The 21,293-nt window shown below is 42.6% G+C and overlaps 1 protein-coding gene across 15 annotated transcripts in view; it reads left to right on the top strand.

Moving 5' to 3' along the window:
- Positions 1–21,293, top strand: part of MAP4 (microtubule associated protein 4) — a 165,284-nt gene that overhangs the window by 80,584 nt on the left and 63,407 nt on the right. For 14 of the 15 annotated variants that reach the window (XM_074875240.1, XM_074874877.1, XM_074874789.1 and 11 more), the window contains one exon: positions 18,641–18,772. In XM_074875240.1, the coding sequence (XP_074731341.1) occupies positions 18,641–18,772 (132 nt within the window). Of the gene's footprint in view, positions 1–12,884; positions 13,221–18,640; positions 18,773–21,293 lie in introns of those variants that run through there. The other variant, XM_074875606.1, reaches the window with a different exon arrangement.

Raw genomic sequence — 21,293 nt, 5'->3', positions numbered from 1 at the left:
GTTTAATGAATGCCTCTTAAACTATGCAAGATTAACAGCTCCCTTAGGGGTGATCATACAGCTTTAGGGCTGTAGATGTTTGGAGTAGATGACCTCTAAAGGTACCTTCCAACCCAAACTATTCTATGATACTTCTGTAGACAATTGATGCTTAGGCAACTATGAAATTAGAAATGACTTAGCAAGGCACAGAAGTTAGATGAGACTCTAGGAAGCGAACAAAACACAATTCGCCCTCCAAAAGAAATTATCTGGAAGGGATGCTTGATTTTGGTTTGGCATGTCACTTACGTTATTTAACCTTCTTCCTTTAACTAGAGCACACTGTATTTGACCTATCTATTCTGAAAAAAGATTGTAGTTCTCTGACAAGTTTTTCCACACCTTCAGGTTAGTCTGGCTTCCTGAAAAACCAGAGAGTGGCTAAACTTGCTGCCTTTCTCTGCTCTTTCTGAACTGCTGGGGATATAGTAGTTACTTGCATTTAAGAGGGTTGGTGGTTTCCTCAGAGATGACTGTAGGACTAAACAACAGCATGTTACTCTTCTGGAGTCCTTTTTTCTGTGCAGATTAAAACTTCTAGTGTTCAATGGCTTCCTACCAGATTCAAGAGGAGGATGTACTGGTAGTTAATGATGATGCCACATGGTGAGTTAGTGGGAAGGTTGGGAGGAGAACTCTGGTTTCCTGAGCCAACCATTAAAGTTGTTGCTTCCCAACCAGAAACTGTCAGGCAGAGAGTCAGGACCTGAGACGTGACACTGTTTGCCAGCAGAAAGCTGTTGCGGGTCTCATCATCAATCTGTAATGGCTGTATGAACTGTTCCGTGTTAATGGGATTTGGCAGAGGAGAAGGGTTAGGGGTGTCTGGGTTCTTGATATGATGCCATGTATTCTGCCTTAATTGGTACACAGCTTTTTGTGCTCTAAAATCTCTCTTCTTGGTGCCAGTTTAAGACGTGCTGCTGTAGAATGAAATTTGTCAACAGGGTGGAAAGTCCAAGGATATTTCTAATAGCAGAGAACAAGCATCTAATCTCTGCCTCCTGTACGTGCAGATAATACAAATTTGGCTCTTCAGTTTACTCCAGTGTGTCTGAGATGTGAAATAAGAACGCTTTCTCAAAGTCTGAGAAAAGATACTTCTGCTTCTTTAATATTAAAGTGTAGCTATAACATAAGATTCTTGTTGTGTTGCAGTGTTCTGGTGCCACATTGTCACCTTTCCCAGTTCAGATGGACCACTACCGTAGCAGCATTCTACTCGCTGCCATTGCTCTAGCTGCAGGTAGGGCATACAGCACAGAGACAAACCAAATACACACCCAGGTAGTCTTAAATTTTTACGCAGATACTGTTGAAGGGGGAGAGTACCAGACACAGGAGAGCAGAATGACTTGTTAAAAAGATCGACTGTGGAACGTTGTTGATGGGATCAACCTTTCTTTGATTAACTAAGGCAAGAGAGTCTTTGGAGGCCAGCTCCATGTGGTGGATACAGGCACTGGTTACCAACTGTAGGACTGGCTTCTTGAGGCCACCTTGGCCCTCTTCCCCTTTCAGCTTATTTCCTTCAAACTAGCATGGGTCAGTAGATGAGAGTTCATCACTTGATGATGTTCTGAATATGTATGTATTCTGCAAACCATGGACTTTGTTTAAACGTAAAGCTATATAATATTGTGGGTTTTTTCAAACCAATTGAGTACATAAATCTGAAAGATAATGGTGAAGAACTGAAAGACTTGATTCCATTTACTCTTTGCACCCACAGAAAAATACAGTCCTTCCAGATACACATTTAAAGAGAGGTAGTGTCACATGGATGCAGTTAACACCCAGGCGAGCATCTTACTTCCATAGGATACTTCCATTTGCAGTGTGTTTAGTGTAAAATACAGTCGTAAGAGAAGCTAGATTTTCAAATACATTTAAGTTAATACAACATTGTCTCTTTTGTAAAACTCAGAATTACTCTGTGTGCTGGTTATAGCCCAGAACTACATACTTAAACTCTAATAACTTAACCCACCCTGCCCATTCTAATTGTTGTTTATGGATGTCATCAATCCTGCTGAGAAACTAAGGTGCAAGTGATATTTTGAAAAGGCTAGCTGGCATTTTGCCCATTTTATGGGGATGACATATGAAGTCTAACTTTGGGGTCAAGCTTTGGGATTATACAGTGGTGAGCCCAGTGCAGTGTCTTTACTCGCAGGGTGTTTCACTGAGCTGCATGCTGGCGGGTCTCAGAGCTGTCCTGTGCCACCTTTACCGTTGGTGATGGAGGCACTGAAGATGTTTATTAATAAACTTGAAATATGGCTGTTTTAATAACACTACAAAGTAAGCATGAAGATGGAAAGATTTGCTTGGGTAGTCAAACCCAGATTCTAACTACTGTAGATAGAGGAGTGATTTCTTTAATAAACACCTTGAAAAAGATGTGTTTTCCTGTCACAGCTCGTGGGCTGTTTCACTGCTTTCACTCCCTAAGGGTTACTTAAACTTCTAAATTCCATACTAAAGATACTGTGGAAATGATATAAGCAGTTGTTCTGTGCAAATATTGGCTTTACGTTTGAGGAAACACTTCCACCTCCCTAACAATTACCCAGTAAACTTAAGGAGGAGAATCTGTTCTTTTTCCTTCTCTTTTTTTGCTGAGCTAAACCACTTGAACTCTTAGTCTTTTCAAGATATTCAAGAAAGTTTTAATATTGTTGTCCACCTTCAAGTCCCAAGTCATCGTTCTTTATTGTTTATCCTGGGATGCTGATTGGAGCTGCATGACGTGTTTTGTGGAAGAAATCTTGTTGTGGTCTTACAGGGCATTAGTCCACCCCATTCTCTAACAGACATCCCTTGCCTCTTGGGCTCCTGTGTTCTCTCATCTCTTCATCCCACAGTTCAGTCTCTCTCTATTTGATTAGTAAGCTCAGCCTGTGTTTCTCTTTGAACTCCCTGTTTATGTCATAAATCCTGTTAGTTCAGTGTTTCGGTCCCTCACATGACTTTGAATTTCGTAATGTCAAAACTTCGTTTCGTGTCTACCATTCTGTTACGCAAAATCACTTAATTTTTCCTGGATGGCATCCTAACACTGTTTGCTGACTTTATCTTTTAACTTCATTTCATCAGAACTCTTTCTAATCTCTAAGATTAAAAATAAAAATATTAAGCCTGAGTTATTCTGGATTCTTGATCTTCAAATTCTCATAACTAGTTATGTTCCTCCAGCAAGATAATTCCCCTCTTGACATTGCCTTGCCACTTGTCACTTAGCCAATTCTTTATTTACCTTTATGTCATTTCCTTGTGTCTCCAGTTTCCCTAACATTTCCCTTGGCTACAGATAAAAATACTTTGCTTTCAGCGAAGTCAAGTCTTCCATGCTTTGTCCAGGAGATCTGTTGCGTTACATCTCTTACATGAACACTATCCTGTTTTTCAATGATGCAAACAGCTCATCTTTCAAAATGTCACCCACATGAAGACAGTTTTGCAAGGTGTTAGAGAGTCATCAGTGTCTCAATCTTACAACCAAAATGACTGATTCTGCTTGAAAAAATAGAGAAAAATCTACATTTATATGTATATTGCTTGAAATTTTAGATAGTTTAATGCAATACTGTGTTCTGCTAAAGCCATAGTCTCAGATTCAACGTGGATGGGAACCAAATAATCATTAAAAGATCCAAATTAGAGTTGCCCAGCTTAGTAGCTGAGAGTTGAGGAAGATTAGATTTACCTGGTCAGACCTTCAGTTAAAAGAAACGTGTATATATAAACTCATTATTGGGTTCAACTACCAGTTGTGGGTTTTGTGTTGACTACAGAAGAGCCGGTCTTAAGGGCTGCATCAATTTTCATACCTCTTGTTCTTCAGGCTGTTCATTACAGCGATTTACTCGGAAGCCAGCCTTGAAAGGCAGTCCTGCTTGTTGAAGGAGTAATTGCAGGAATACTTATGTTTGCTCTTCAGGATTATGGTTAGTTGAAGGTGAACTGATTTCCACGGATGCCATCGTTGCTGAGGCTTGTGCTGCTTTCCTGTCTCAGTAGCATCTATGGTCCTGCTCAGGTTGCTTCATAAAAATGTTTCAGCACTAAATCTCAGTGAAGTGAACAGGCTTAACCAGAGCAAGATGTCTTGATGCGCATCTTTGAACTCGGTGGTTAATTCAGTTTTTGTGTTTTAAGCCATACCTCCCAAAAGAGGAGGGGGGCTTTGAGCTTTTTTTCCTCATTGATATACTTGGGAGCAGCCTACTGCCTAACTATGTACAACACTTTTTTGCAGCTTTCAGATGTGCTTTCCAGTCGGTGCTGGAAGCGTGCTGGTTTTCAGTGCACGACAGACCCACGTTGCACCTTTGCATCCCTCTGCGGAGTGCGGGACAGCTCCTGCAGACGTGGCACGATGCAGTCACCCAGCTGTGTTTCAAGGTCAAATTTTCTGTGTGCTGTTGTATTTTTCCTAAAACGAAAACAAACCAGAAGACTTGTCTCCCCTGACTGCAGAAATGCCCTGCAGTGCGTTCACTGCGTCTCTCGGTGTGGCTGGAGCTTCACAGGCCATGAAAGTCTTCTGACAACCCTGGAAATGTCTGGTCTACTTACTGTCAAACAGAGGAGCATTAGTGGTTCTGCTTTAGCTGTGTGCCTGGGACCCGACTCTGTCAAATACAACTAGGTGAGACAATTCAATATTAGAGCAGAGATCTGAGTAATTTTTTTTCTTTACATCTTGGGCTGTGGTGTGAAGGTGGGAGCTCCCATGCAAATACCAGCTGCAGCAGCCTTTCCTTTTAGGTGAACTGCTTCCCTTGGGTGGCTGCGCTCAGTCTCGAGTGGCTTGTCCACATGAATAAAGGTACTTCATTGGTTAGTTTTACAGAGAGAAAATACCATTGACAAGGTTTATTTAGCACTGCAAAACACCAAAAACTCCTTAGTGAGGAATTAAAAAATTCCTAGAAAACTGGCTGACTCTTTACAAGGCTGTAAATTAGGATTTCAAAAGAGCAGAGACAGCATGTCATTTTTCTCATTCTCTGAGCAGAAGCACCCTGAATAGAATTGTGGATTCTTCTAGTATTATGCAAATGGTTTCATGCTTTGATGTCCCTCATGTCATTAGTTTGACACTAGCTGGAATTAATGGCCATAAAACTATATTACAAATGTGGCAGATAGATTTCTCTTGACTGCTTCTGATTCCTCATGTGAGCTCGCCGCTTTTGCCATGGGATTTTAAAAGCAGAAAGTAGGTCACAGCAATGTGTGTGAACATAGGCTGAGAAACGGGCTATAATCTCAGCATTAAACAAACATGACTGTAATGCTGAAGGGAAATTTTCTATTTTAAGCACTTATTTCCATTATCACTATCTCATTCTGCAGAACAAGCATATGGGGACTTCTGTGTACATGCACCCACAGATGGTATTCGGGAAGCAGTAGAAAAGAGACATATATATAGAGAGATATATATGTGTGTATGTCCCCATATATATGTATGTATTTATATGTTCAAGGGTGACAATATATATTGTCATTTCTGAATGGTTCCTCTGCATCTCATGTGAAGCAGGGGGGGAAGGAGTGAAAGTGCCAAAATATGTAGGTCAAAAGAAATGAAGCATTTGGAATCTAAGCAGTAATCGAACACTAATGGTTCTGGGGATGGAATTACTGATATTGTGTGGTTGAACATGGAGCAGTAATACATTAAAATTTTTCAGAGTTCTGGACTCTATGCATATTTATAATACATTTTTAGTTCTCTGAGTAGCTTCCTTGCTAACAGCTCTGGGCATCTGGTTTTGGGGATGAGTGTTGGCTTATGATCTAGAAATATCTGAAATAAATTGTTTGGATTTTTTTAACTAGGAGAAGGTTTAATCAGTGAGCTGGTGCTGTCTCTACTGCATGTTTTTACTTATGAGAGCTGAATGAAGATAAGGATAGAAGATAAGGTGGAGAGCAAGTAAATATGATAAACTGGCTATTTTTAGGCAAGTAAAGGTATGAACAGCAGGGAGAAAAAGATGGTGAATTTAAATTCATCTTGGCAGCCAGGGAACGCATGAGTTAAATCTGTTGGGAAGATGAAGTGCTAAAAAACTAATGAAGGCAAATGATTTGTATCTATAGGCAAGGCATTTTCAGATGATTACTAACATGGCTGTGTCAGGAGTTCTTTAAAGGGTCTGGAGAAGAGTGGAAACTAATAAAAATGGAAGCTAGGGCTTAAAGCTCCAGAGATTTAGAAACTACACATATTACGGTACATAATGATTTACAACTACTGAAGTGCATGAGTCAAAAAGAAGGGGCTTTCTAATTTATTAGGCATAAGAGAAGGTTGAAAGAAAACTGTTAAACAGAGATGAAGGAGAAAATGATGCAAAAAAGGCTACAGTATTCAGACCCTTGTCTCCTCTAGTTCTGTTTTATATGATTTGATTTGATAAGTAATGCTGTTTAACAGGGCTGTAGCATAGGCCTCAACAGCAAATCTGTAGAGGACAGATCACAAGATCAGCCTCCGAACCATCGGCAGTTGTGTCGAGCTCACAGGGATGGGGGTGGAAGGTCCCTGGCAATGGGAGAGGGCAAGCACCATACCCGGGTTAGAGATGTGGAGCATTGCTAATGTGCAACCTAATTTAAATTAATGAAAAGATATTAGAAAAGTGATGAAACAACCAGCTTACAGCCAACTAGAGAATAGCAGGGTAATAAACAGGATGCACTGTGCTCTGGAAACAGTCTTTCAAGTTTCTTTTGTTTGACGAGGTAGCAGATGAGGTGTAGGTAGGATGGGATGCAGGGAGTAAGAATGTTTCTTTAACATGACCCCAGTTTCATAATTTGCTTGTTAAGTTTTGGGAGGAGATGGCCAGTTTTGTGCCCCCTTCAGTTGGAAAAAGAGCTCTTGGAAAGTCCTCACGGGTGGATCACTTTCAAGCAGTTGGCTGGACACTTCATATATGGTGGTGCATGGACCTTATTCTTGTATGTGTTTCTGTTTGTAAATATGACTTTTAAAAGAATACACTTGGAGATCGTGCTCATTCCATAGGGACTGTAAGTGCTTTTATTTATTTTTTTTTTTCTTCTCTGGCCCTGATTACATCTGACAAAAGAATTCAGCAGAAAAACACTTCAACGTTGTCAGGAGAAAACTTGGGAATTGTAACAGAACACAAATGAAATGCGGCTCAGCACAGGAATGCAGCAGCCATGTCATGGGACTCCTAGAATGGTTTGAGTTGGAAGGGACCTTAAACATCACCCAGTTCTAACCCCCTGCCCCGGGCAGGGACACCTTCCACTAGCCCAGGTTGCCCAAAGCCCCGTCCAACCTGGCCTTGAACCCTTCCAGGGAGGGGGCAGCCACAGCTGCTCTGGGCAACCTGTGCCAGGGCCTCACCACCCTCACAGGGAACAATTTCCTCCTTACATCTAATCTAAATCTCCCCTCTTGCAATCTAAAACCGTTACCCCTCATCCCATCCCTACACCCCCTGATCAAGAGTCCCTCCCCACCTTTGCTGTAGCCCCTTTCAGTCCTGGGAGGCCACTCTAAGGTCTCCCCGGAGCCTTCTCTTCTCCAGCTGAACCCCCCAACTCTCTCAGCGTGTCCTCACAGGGGGGTGCTCCAGCCCCCCGAGCATCTTTGTGGCCTCCTCTGGCCCCGCTCGAGCAGGTCCGTGTCCTTCTGCTGTTGGTGCCCCCAGAGCTGGACCCAGCAGTGCAGGGGAGTCTCAGGAGAGCGGAGCAGAGGGGGAGAATCCCCCCCCTCGCCCTGCTGCCCACACTGCTCTGGGTGCAGCCCAGCACGCGGTTGGCTTTCTGGGCTGCCAGCGCACATTGCTGGCTCACAGTCAGTTTTCCATCCACTAATACCCCCAGGTCCCCACAGGAGTGTTCTGTGCGAGGAGGTAGAGGAAGTTATTCTGCTCCAGTTGCTTTCGGTGATGACTTGGCTGGGTAGCTCTGCCCAGTGTCTGTTGAGCAGGCAAATGGAAGGCAGTCTGGGGACTTGGGGAATGTGATGTTTAACCAACCTGTGAAAAGACATCTCAAATATAAAACATTTTTCATGAAGAGAACAGTAATTGGTTGGTCCGTCTGGTATGGGCACGGGATAAGAAGAAATCCTGTGGTATCTTATGATCTTAAAGATAAAGAAGCACTTTGGTCTAGCTGAAGAGAAATTTGCAGGCTTATTTTTCGTGGTAGTTTGGGTAAATGTGATCTAGTCTCAATGCAGAAGGATAAAGCTTAGAGAAGGTTGGAGTTCCGCAACACAAGTTACTAAATCATCATCAGATGGTATATAGGGGATATTTTCTTTAAGAATTTTACTGGCTTTTTATGCCTCAGGTATTTTTTTTTTTTTTTTAAATCTACCCTTGGATTTCCTGGGGGTGGAGGGCACTGTGCTTCGAAAGTTCCAGTCCGACTTGCAGAACGGCAGAAGCTTGTGCATTCGCTGCTTTTCTGTGTTTATGGTGCCCTGAACCCTCTTTAGCTGTTGGCCTCAATCCAGGCTGCAGCTCGGGGTCCCCGATGACGTGTCCCAGGGAGCGGCCCATCATCTCAGCTGGGCTGCAGGTTGTTCCTGGGCCTCTGGCTGCTGAGCATCCTCTGCTCCTCAGCTCCGTGGGGTCACTGCATGTCCGAGAGGTACGTCGCAGCACATGTCTCAAGGGCAGGGCTTGCATGTTACCAGCTGTTTATGCACAGCATCTGTAGATCCTGCTCATTTTCCAGACTTCTGGGTTGCATGTCTGGGGATAAGTTTTTGGTTTTACATAGCGCTGAGGGATCTGGTGGAGTTGAGAACGGTCAGTGTGAGGTTAATGGTTGGACTGGAGGAGCTTCAAGGGCTTTTCCAACCTGGAGGATTCTGTGATTCTGTTTTCTCACCCTTCCCCACCCACATCTCCAGAGGTTTAGGGGATACCCGTGTCCCTGTTCAAGAGGCTACTTCACTTGCCCTGGAGGAAGAGGACTCCCAATCCTGGAAAACCAAAGCCCTCGCACCCCACAAGGGTGGCAATTCATGCCTCTGTATATCCATGTTTGAAAGGCTTGTGTACTTAAGCTCAGCACTGACCTTTGCTGAACGAATCCTTATGCTGGTACCTTGCTTCTGTCAGCACTGACCTTTGCTGAATGAATCCTTATGCTGGTACCTTGTTCTGTTCTTCTCAAAGGCTTCTGCTCTGAAGCACTGTGCAGTTTTTTGACCCTGGATTAATCTGGAGCATGGTCAGTCTTCTCAAAATGTGCCACTGCCATGTCTGAGATGCTGCTCCAGCCTCTCCCCCTACCCCGCAGAAAGAAGTTATAATTGTGTGTTTGAACTGGAGCATTTGCCTGAATCAGTATAAAGCTGTTTAAATTTGGTAACAGGCCTTTCAGGGGAAATAGCTTTTTCCTGCTCGGAACAAGGGATGACAGCGCTCTGGGTCACAGCTCTCTGCTCTAAACTGCAGTGTCACTGGCTTGTGGTGACAGCATAAGGGACACGCTCTCCCTGCTCGGGGTAGTACCGAGCACGGACGGGCTGTAGTCCACTGCAAAAACTCTTCAGGGCTTCCTTCCTCATGCAGTGTTGCAGCACCGGCAGCTTCCAGATTGCTCTGGAAGTTTGGAGGCTTTTGTAGGATGTTAAAGCAACATAAATCAGTGTGAGACTTTATGGAAGGGCAGGTGATACTTATTTTAAACAAAACTTTTTTAAAGTCATGATTGTTTTTGCATCACTTTCACTCACAGACCTATGTACTCACCAGTGTGAGATCTCTGGGCTCAGGATCTCTGGCCAGGTTGGTAGGATGGGGGATGAGAAACTGGCTGATTCTCTCACATCTCTTGAGCTCCCCTCCGGTGCCAGCAAACTGGGTTTTGGACAGGTCTCATATGCCCACCATAAGGAGCCAGTAGTTCCCATGCTGTTGAGTCTTTTGCCTCAGAATTTTGCTTATTTCAACTTCATAAATGTTAGGCAAGGCCTCTTGGTCAAGATGTTCAGATACCTTCTTGCACATTCTTCTCCTCTGGGAGGCTGTAACCAAGGCCAGGGAATGGGGAAGTGATTTTGCTGACTCAGTCTTGGCGTTATTGCTTTGGGGTTTCTATATGTAGACATGTGCTCTTATTGTCTGCGTCTTGTGTTGGGCCTGTTGAACAGGTTTGTGGGTTTTTTCAATGGATTTGGAATGAAATATTCACTACCAAGGAGGTGTAGAAGGCCCTGAGCTGTAGGAAGGAACCCCAAGTGAAACAGTAAAACTTGCCTTAGTTGTATCGCTTGGCTCTCCAAAATCTCAGATAAGAAAAAACAAAAAGCTCAAGAACAGCAGCAAGTAAAAATATTCAACCATGATTCAAGTGTCTGAAGCTTTAAAATGCCTGGTGACACCGGCAGGATTCCTGTAATTCTCATCTTCCTGCAGAAAACACAAGTGGCATTCTCTTAATTCACCAAACAGGTGCCTGCTCAGAGTAACAATTCAGGGGTGAAAGAATTCTCCTAAGTAGAGCTATTTTGTTTAGGTGTACCTATGACAATGCTGTGGAAGTAAGTCTTTAGAGAGCCTTTTGTTTAGAACTAGGCCTTCAAGTGCCTCTGTTATTAAAAAATGTAGTCCATTGAGTGCAGTTCTAGATGTAGGAATTTAAAGAGAGTATCTGGTGGAAGTTGTCCTGCATGGCAGTCGGGAACGTTGTCAGTGATCCGCGAGACTTCTCCAATAACATCTGAGATGTGCTAACAGATTACTCACTTCCTGAGCATCTGACATTCCCAACGGGAAGCAGGAGCATGAGAACAAACATCGCTGTAGAGCAATTAGAGCTGAGGGTGGGATGTGTGCTTTCTGTGCATCTCTGGTTCTTACTTTCAATTTCTCATGAAGCAATCTCTGCTGAAGGGAATCTCTCTTTTAGGAAGAATAAGAGGGGAAAAAGCTATACAATAAACAGTAAAAACAGCATTTATTTTTTTTCTTTGCATTTTTTTTTTTTCTTAAAGGCAAAATGTGAACCTTGTGTTGAACTTTGAAGTTACTGACTTTGCATCTTTTCAGTTAGGAGATACTGGTTCTGACAGTCGTGTGCACTGAGCTTTTTTAGCATTCTGGATTATATAACAGCATGGAATTTCAGAAAGAAAGCAATAAAATGTTTCTTGACTTGTCAGCACCATCTGAAATGCCCTGCGGTTTCTTGAAGACCTGTAATATATTCCTGATTTTCTTTTTCCCATCTAACTCAGTGGTGGATTTTAAGTTGCATCTCACTGCAGCAAATTAAAGTATTTAGAGTAATCTCAGCCAGCACTAGTTCCTGGTAGTTAAGCCTTTATCTTCTGCAAGGATAGAAGTCTTTTTCTTCGAAAGCAGCATCTGAAGTGTCTGCAAAGGCTTAGGAAGCTGGAAGGGACCTCTGACATCTTGAGTCCAACCCCCCTGCTCAAAGCAGGGAGACTAGAGGAGGCTGCTCGGGCTCTGTCCAGCTGGGTTTTGAGCTATCTTCGAGGATGGAGACTCCACAACCTCTCTGGGCAACCTGTCCAGTGTTCAATTTCCCTCAGATTTTTATTAAAAAAAAAAAAAAAGTTTAAATGGAGTGGCCTGTATTTCAGTTTGATAAGAGGAATGTCACTGGGCAGAAAGCAACCAGTTTGGCTCTGGTCTGGATAAATTCCTCTTCATCAAGGCTGCCAGCTTTGTGCTTTACATATTTATTAAATGCAAAAACTTCTTTAATCTTGAGCTCTTATCCTCTTGGATAAAAATGTACAACTTCCTTTGGTAGGCTGGTCTACGTCCTTTTCCATGTTGTTGTTTGTCTATGTTTATCCCTTCGATTTTGGGCATGAGTGAAGCTTGTCTGTAGTACTCATTTACAGTGATTTTAAGATCCTTCACTCTGAACTGAAATAGACAATATTCTATTTTACAAAATAATGAAACTGCTAATAAAACATTGAGAAGATATTCCTGCGAGGTCCTCTGTTTACTCTGAAGCCAGCGTGCACAAAGAGAGCGCTGAGCATCTCTGAAGAGGTACCGTGTAACCTTTCAGGTGAGGCTTCTGCGTCCCTTATCCTAAGTAATGCGTTAACGTCCGAGTGAGGGAAGGAGGAGGACCCACGTCGTCTTGGCTGCGTGTAGGGGTGTTTCCCTGCTGTTGCACACGTCAGCCGTCCTATATAAACGTTGGTTAGCATATTGAAGGTAGTACCTCTGGGTGTGTACATAAGTCTCATGAATCCATATGCTGGGAATCAGAAGTTGCTCGTGTTAGTAATTGCCCGTGGCGGCCAGCGCTCAGAGCCTCGCCTTGCACAGGATCCAGGTGCTACCAAAACAGCTCAAAATCACATGCAGAATATAAACATTTGCATGTTACCAAGCCCCTGCCTTCTAACAATGCTTCTTAAAGTTTCTTTTAAAAGGTAGTAGTATACCATACCCTGCAGAGGTGGTGTGGACTTTCATTTCCTTTGAGGTTGGTGAGAATTCATTGCAGGGCATGGCTTGTTCTGCCGACTGGCAAAATGTTGGTCTTAGGTGGCAGTTTGAGGCAAACTTGGCATCCGTTTCAGATCCTGAACCAACGCAGTGATCTGGGCAAATTAGCTTTAAGATCGGGCTATAGGAATGAAGCTCTTAAGCTTCTCTTTTTCTGTTTGCTTGGCTTGGTGCTGGCAGGGACATCTCACGGCTGCAGACTCGTTAATTGGGAAGGTACTTAACCTCTAGCTGGAGATCTGGTCAGTCACCTATCAAGATTAGCATCTCCTGCAGCGAAAAGGGTTTATCATGGTAATCCTCTACTAAGAGTGCTCCTTGCTGGAAGTTCACTCGATGGTGTCCTGCACATTAGTGGGTACAGATTTTTTAATTTTATTTTTTTTTCTTCTGGAGGTCTGAGCACAGCAGGCTGCCCATGTTGGGAGCGTCTGTGATGTAGGTTGCCAGAAGTGCTGTTTTGTATGGATTAGCTTCTGAATTGGCTTATGTGACCATGCTGATCATTGCAGAGCAGATGATAAAACAAACAAATCAACACTGTCAGCAGCCCTACTAAATGTTTTGTACTCTTTCTCCGGAACCTGCCGTGGGATCAGTTCAGCAAAGGTGCTACTTGCATGGGAACTGTATTTTTACTTTCAGAAGCAAGTTTGCTTTGTAAGTATGTTGTTAATGGTATTTTTTTCTTTAATCAAGACTTTCTAAGCTGTAATCCTACATTGGTTTATATTATCAACAGTCATAACCGGATTTTCAACTATCACCAAGCTTTAATACTTGCTAAAATTACTTTGCAGGTCTGTGGGATCTGTCAAATTTACATTTGGTGTTGAGTACATTACCTGCTGCTGATACGTATTAACAGGCGCTTTCAGGATTGATCGTTATAACAGTTTGACTGGTCATTTTTGTTTGCTTTTATTTCTTTTATTTGTAGATCCCATGTGTGATTTGGGAGGGTCTGCAGGACTGGGTTTGGAACAGAAAAATTCTCTTTTCTGCAGTCCTTGGGACCCTGTTTCTGAGATCACGTTTCTTGTGTCCCCCCAAGTTTGCTTGAATAAGGAGGAACCGAATGTTGGGATGGGCTGGGGACGACAAAGAAGCTGGAAGTGTCCACTTTATAGCTGTATGGTAAATAGCGTTGCAAACCACTTCAGGAATAGCAAGGGAGTGTTTGCTCATGCTGATTTTGATACAGCAGTCTTTGCTCTCCGCTTGCATTGCTGCTGGCGCTCGCGTAGCGAAGGTCAGCGTCAGCCTGCCTGCGGGCCCCTCGCGCAGCTAACCCCATTCCTCCTTACCTCTGGTTTTCTGCTGGAAAGCAATGGTTTGGCTTTGGTTTTCATAGCAGCATCTGTTATGAAAATATTACATGAAAACTATGCAAGTCTTTGGTTTATATTTCTGATGGTTTGGCAGAGGCAATTCACAGCTGCTTTTGAATCACCTTTCCTCTGGCTTTTGGGGCTTTTGCTAGAACTGAGGGTTTGCAAATACCAATGTAGTTTTGCTCAACTGTTACAGGAGTTTGATTTCATCTAATGTCACATGTAAATGTTTCCCTTTGCACTTCTTTTTGTCTGCTGCCTTACTGTCCTGTTTATTGCTTTTCCAGCCAGGTGTGTGGTTGAGGGAGGTTCCCCTCCTCTTTAGTTAAAGGGATGAATGCAACCCGTCTGCTAAAACAAAACACAAAACCTGTAGTTTTTCCTTCTGGTTTACCTGTTTGACCCTAATTCTATGTTCTTTCCCTGTAAAGGTCTATTATTAATAGTAATATGCTAATATGTATTTGAGGTCTAGTACTAACTAGATTTAGTTAAAATATTTAAGAGTTTAATCAGTGTGTGCTCTACAGCTGATCAGACTTAGCGTGGGTCCAATCCAAAAATGAGTTAGTCATCATTGAGAAATTTCATGTCAAATCTTCTGAACTGCTCCCAGGCCTCTTCCTCACACTAACAAGGACATTTAGTGTCTCCTGGGTTTGGTGGTTGTTTTTTTTTTGCTTTAAATAGAGTTTTATAGACAAACGAATGACAGGTTCCTGTCCAGAAGAATTTACAATAGAATAGAATTAAATCCTTTGCTACTCTCCACCACAAATAATCATAAATAATAATGTCTCTTGACACACGTAGTGGCACTTTATCTTCAAAGTACTTTTAAAATCTAAATGATCATTGTCTGTCTTAATAAAATATTTCTTGCTTAAATGGTCAGCCTTTAAGCTACCCTCAGACTCTGTGATCAGCCAGCATTGCCTACGCTGATTTTTCTGCTGAACACGAGGGGGTTATCGCCTTCACGTGTCGCCTTTCCTGCTTGCTTTTGCACGTAGTTATACCCTGTCCTTTGCGTAGAAGAAGCAGAGCTGTCGTAAAGCTTGGCCTGGGAAGCTTCTGTATCCTCTCTGCTGAAGTCAACCATGTCAAATGTAGTCATTTAGCAGAATAGGAGCCAAAAGCCACTGGCAGAAAAGCAGCATCCACTTGCCAAATCAGCACTGCTTTAGGATGTATGTAGCATCTGCAGGGTTATAGCACGAGAGGTAGGAATAACTCTGCTGATGGTCAGATATCGAAATTATTCAAAAGGAGTTCTTCAGTGCTTTCTCTTGGTGTTTACACAGAAGCGAAGTATTAAAAGATCTTGTGTTTACTGGAATGATACTTTGAATTCCCATTCTCTGGCCCTCAGAATGCATATAAGGGCAAAAATAAATGCATTTTATTTCTATTTAGTTGGATCTGAATAGGAACTCTTCTACAGTTGTGAACTTCTGTTATAGGATAATATTGCTTCCCGTAGTTAGTACCTGTCTTGTCGTGGTGTGTTAGTACCCAACCTGCAGCTGGTAGGCAGCGTTCTCTGTATTTTGAATTTCAGTAGGGAAAAAAAACCAGAAATGTTTCCAGCATGTTACTCGTTCAGTTGTTTCTTGTGGGACACCCAAGTTCAAACGCTGGTGCCATGAGCAGTCTTGTGACTGGTCTGTCATGTTTCCCTTTGAAGATCCAATTCCTTTTTGCTCGCAGCATCCACAGCACAGCGTGCCTGGTACGACGTTTCTCAGCCCCCTGGGAAGTGGAGCACACCTGGGACATCCCCGTTCAGGTCAGCTGAAAGGCAGCTTGGGGACGGCAGCAGTTCCCTGCCAGGCAGGGGGGTGGTGTGGGCAGGGACCGTGTCCTGCCTCCTGCCAAGGGAACTGAGCTGCTGATAATTGAAACCCGGTGACACCCTCACTGCCTCCCTCTAGATTTAGGAGGAGAAGCACTCGCCCAGTGCCCTGTCCCCTCTGCCACCCCACGGTTCATGTAACACCTGGGAGGGAGTTAAAGCTCATTAACTCTTCTGCCTTTCCTAGGGATTATCTCTGAAGTCCCTGCTAAAGTGTATTGTTGTTAATGACTCAAAATAGGAATATGCAGATCGTCGTACCCTCTGACCTTGCAAAGTTTTTGACCCCAGGGATGCTGTATGGCATTGAGCTCCGAGTTTAATTATGAGAAGTAGTATTTATATACTAATCTGAGATTTTTGACATGTTTCTAACTTCATTGAATTGCCTCCCGTTATTGTAAAAATAAAATCTCTGATGAAATGGCTGGAAGCACTGATTGATTTGTACTGGTATCATTTCATTATTTGGTGATGTAAAACAAACAAACAACCCACCCACCCCACAAAAGCCCTCTTTTATCTTACTCTTTCTCAATCACTTGTTTATTATTATTAAATTTTTACAATCTCTCTGTGAATCTCTGTTCCACCTTGCTATGAATTCTCTATTTGTACCTCAGCCTCCTAGAAGAGACAGCACTTGTTGCTTTTATATAAGAGTCTTGTGTTTTTTAATAATTTCTTCCTTTCTGTTCCTTCTGTGTGTTAACATTGGGTGCTTTTATTAACTGCAGTTTTGCACCGAATTAAGGGTTGTCTTCAGGGATATCTTTTGAGGCATACAATCAGTTTCCTTTCCTGAGTTGCAATCTTGCAAGTGGTACTGTTAGCTCAAGTGAAGGTAAAAATACTAAAAGCATAACGAGATGTATTGGCGAATGAGTGCGGAATATCGCGTTAGGGGATGAGAGAAGGAATTTGTGTAAATTTTCTGTGTTTCTTTCCAGAAGAAAATGGAAATCAGTCTGAAAGTTTAATGTTGTCGATAGAAGAGTTGACAAATTCAGGTCTCCTTAGAAGAAAAATCTGGGTATTTGTTTTGAGCCCTTCCACTGCATTTGTCATGTTTGAAAACTGTACGACTTCTGTTTCTTTTGCACAACTACAGGATCTGGAAATGTGTTTGAAAGCTGAAATGACTGGGCAACAGCTGAGGCTGTGAGGGAGCTACAGTAGAGTAGCCAGTATTGACACAGCTAAAGTTCAGGGTTTTTCGGTGTGAATTTTAACTGTAAATCAAACCTCATGAATATTAGTTCATTTATAGCTAGCTTTCATATGCTGTACATATTGATACATCTCTTATTTACAAGGAGAACTTACTTGATGGCTTGGTGCTTTTTCCCATCCTGGCCATTACAACTCGCTGCTGCTTTTGTTTCTCTGTTGAAGTGATTTAAAGTTGAAGTGTTTAAAAATAGTGATCAGTGGAGACGCGGTTCCCTTCATATCCAAAGCTTCCCCCCAATACACAGGGGTGGACCGCCCTCCCCAAGAGGCCTGCAGCACTTTTGGGGGCCTTTAAGTCCCAACCTCCCAGGACAGAGGTGAAATCATCTTGTTCATGAAGATGTTGGTGCAGCTGGGGCTGTTGTCAGTGTTTCATACGTCTGCGTGTTGTGACGTGGGTGCAGGGGTGCTACAGGCTCTTGCTTATCCACTAGGTCATCCCAAGGTGCTACAGTGGGAGAAGTGAATAAATAGGCTGGAGCAAAGTGGAGATGTTAGAAAAAACCCAAAACCTCCAACCAAAAAAACCCCCGAAACAGGCACAGAAGGTGAGGAAGAGGGAAGCCCATGGCGTGTCCTAGTGCTGCTGCTGGAGTCTCAGTTGACAGCTCAGCTTGCTTTGTTTTTCTAAACATCTTCCAACTGCTTTGTAAGGACTTCAGGAAAAGGCTGATCTGCATATTTTCAATATTCCTTGTGACAGACCTTATGTAGTTTTATCTTATGTAGTCTAACTTCTTTGTTTCCATGCATTTTTCTGCGAGACGTTTATAGGCTGTGAAAGGTGCCTAGTAAGGCTTCAGTGATAAAATACTTGACTATAACATCTCGAACTGCTGAAGGCTGTTAGTCTCAGTGCAGTTGTTTTTAACACAGGCCAGCAAAGAAAGATTAATGTTTTCCGTGGTCAGATATAAACCATCAGGCTTTGATGTGTTGATGTGTTCAGAGAACTGTCTTTTATTGTAAACTGGAGGAAGATTAGGCCTAAGTGCGAAATATTGTAAGATGTAAGATATAAGATATACAAATAAAGGCCTTTGAGATATTTAGGGAAAAGTTATTCACTTAAATGATTTGGAGTTTGTCTTCCTAGTAAAATAGAGAGCAAAACCATCTTATGGGTACTTTGTGTTTGTAGTGATCCTAACTTTTTTGTAAATACGGTCAGATTCAGGGCGTACAAGTCCATGCCTGAGCAGGAGAGGGAAGGGGCTTTGGCTTCCCCTCTTCCCCATTGTGACCTGATGAGCAAGTTGTGTTCAGCATTTCTGTATTGAGGCTTCAACTCTTTGCTCAGCGTCACAAGTTCAGGGCCTCAGGGTTATTACAGATCATGCATTGATGAAAAAAATCCTTAAGATGAGTGTGAGGAGCTGGTGTAAATCATTCAGCATTTGAAAACAGGACAGCACTCTGACATGCGAGTCTGTTCTCGATCTTATATGCGTATCGAGATGCAGAAATTCCCATTGTTCTGTTTCTTATATTTGAAGAGTTGGATCAAAGCAGTAAAAAATGGATGTTCATGGTCTCTAGTTTGCTAATGGTTCATGTTAACTGTTGGCCTCTGAATGTCATATCATGCAATAATCTATTTTAAATATTTTAGATTAATGTTTCACTTTTGACTGTGTCATTTTCTTCTCTAATTTCAGCATTCCCAGGAGAAATCATGGATGAAAAGCTGTCTTACCAAGAATTTCTCGATCGCAATGACTCCTGGACAATGGATGACAGAGACCTGTGCTTTGAACCACAGCCCGTATTCAAACCCATGGAGATGGCTGGTATGACTGTATTACTCTTAAAACTGCAGCATCAAGTTATTTTATCAGTTGTGTACCATGATAGGGTCCTAGCCTCTATCCCTAAGGGTGGTTTTGTTCTCTTGCCTTGTACTCACGTCTGTGTTCTTTAGGATGTGTTGCTCTGTTTTCCTAAGACGGGTAACACCTTGACACCAGAGTTAACTTAGCACATCAAGCCCCTAACTTGCCCTGGAGCATGGTCTAGCAGGTTAAAAATGGAGTTGGAGTTGCTAGTCCGGTGTGTTAGAGTACACAGAGTGTGGGTGGGCAGATTTCCCCCTGACTTGGCTCACATGGTGATAGCAGCCTTTGGTTGACTCCCACAGTTTAACCACTCTCGAGTACCGTGGCTTTCAGTGCAAACCTCGCCAAAATTGTTGCCAGCTGAAAGCCAGTGTTCCCTGGCTCTCAGAAATGCCAGTTCCAGCTGTCACGTAGCTGTGTCTGCAATGCAGGTTGGTTTGTTCCCGAGGCAGCCTGTGTAGCTGCTGACTCTCTTGAAAATTAAATGAACCTTGTATAACTTGCCCCTGCAAAAAGATACCCTTTCACCCAACAACTTTTACCCAATTTTCTCTCATTTTTGAGAAAGCTTATGGGAAATTACTTGCTAGCTATTGGAGGGTATGAGAAATGTATGTGCTGCCCAGATTATAACAGGCAATAAACTTGGGCAAAATACTGGCTGAAACAGGATGAAACATTTTTTAATATATATTTTTGAGCACTGTAGACATGCTTACTAAATTATTGTCTTGCTATCTGAATCTCATATTTACTAAGAGATTCTGTGAAGAAATTAATATATTGTTACAAGGGTAAGAAATGATTCATGGAACGACTGGAACAAAAGAGCCACAAGTTTCTAAAACGCCGTAGTTGGGTTTTTCCCTCCTATTGCTTTGTTAGATGAAAGAATGGGATGTTGATGTAGTTATGCTCCATAGCCAGATGACAAACTTGGTGATTAGGAGCAATTTACATACCTAGCCCATCACCCAGTATTCTTTTGGCCTGAATAATGCAAATCTGTGGATTCTCTATTGCATGAAACCACATTTCCTTAGGTTTCATGTCCTTAGAGTATCTTTGCACACCTGTACATGTGTAAGGTAGCACGTATACTTCAGTATGAAAGTATTCCTCCATGCTGCTCTTCCTGGTACTTTGCAAACAAGAGATTCTGCTTAGAGGTTTGTCGATTCCCATAACTGAGCAGAGGGATCAGAGAGGATAGACAAGCTGTAAGGACTTGTCAGCAGGAGAAAAATGGGAACAGCAGACTCATAAAACTCGACGGGTTTATTAAATATTTTTATGCACGGTCTTTGGAAAACAGTAGGATGATTTCCCTCCCACGGAGAGACTTCTCTGGTCAGTGGTGTAACAGGTCTCCCAGCCAGCATTGCTGTAATTCCTTGGTGAGAAATGTGGGCAAGGCCGCTCTGCCACTTCTGTGAGCAGCTGAAAGAGTGTGTTTGAGTCTGCTCTGGACTTTGCTGTTCCATACTGCAAACGCTGTGCTGGGATCTGGCAGTGGGACCCAGCCCTACAAAGGTAACAGTTATGAGCAAAAACGTACATATATATTTTACACACTACCTGTAATAAAAAGACTTGCTTTAAAAATGTTGTTGTAATGTAGAATGACTAAAACTCAAACATTATCTAACTGCTTGCAAGCTTTGAAAGTGCTGCAAGGCCCTTAATCACAGGTGTGTCATTATTACTGTAACTAGAGGTAAGCATCTAAACATGAAGAGTTCCTATTTAAATGATCTACAGTAATATGCTTTTATTAGTTCAGTCATTAGCAAATTGGAGCTGTGTCTCTGAACAGCGGAGGATACGAGTGTCTATGGAAATGAGCTGAAAAGAAACTTTCACAAACGTTTTGTCAATCTTACCTCCAGCTGTCTAGAAACAATGCTCTCAGATTCTTAACATTCGTCTGGCTTCATAATACTCTAAACAAGCTGCAAATTTTGAGCGAGTAGAGAATTATTTTCAGGGCTCACGGAATGCAAGATGTGCTGATTTCCTGAACCGGCCATATCCCGTCCGTCCAGCCCACCCTTACTCGCCCGCCTTTCAGTTCTCAGCTGCCGCGCCTTTTGCTGGAAGCGTCACCTTGGCGTCAGCAGAGTGGCATCGCTTACCAGTCACAAAAATGAAACCTGAGAAGTGCACAGGCCCACTTGGAGTCTGTGGAGATCTTTGGAGGCGAGAATCAAAAGTTCAGCCATAACTCCTTCCACTCCTCCCCTTTCTCCCTCTGGAGCAGACAGGGTTCAGTCTGGATTGCCCATTTTTGTCATGTCGTTTAAGTGCTGGACAAAGAGGGGAGATCATCAGCATCTCTTTTAGTTTTTAAATTGGTTTCAGTCATGATGGTTTTTTGTGGGTTTTTTGTTGGTTTGTGTTTGGGTTTTTTTTTTTTAATTGGAAAAAAGGCAGTTACTTAGTCTTGGTAATACTGTTTTAAACAGCTCAAAATTAA

The sequence above is a fragment of the Strix uralensis genome, chromosome 1 (assembly GCF_047716275.1).
Source record: "Strix uralensis isolate ZFMK-TIS-50842 chromosome 1, bStrUra1, whole genome shotgun sequence".
Classification (NCBI taxonomy): Eukaryota; Metazoa; Chordata; class Aves; order Strigiformes; family Strigidae; genus Strix; species Strix uralensis.
Note: the sequence above shows the minus strand (reverse complement) of the source record. Positions and strands in the feature narration are given on the sequence as shown.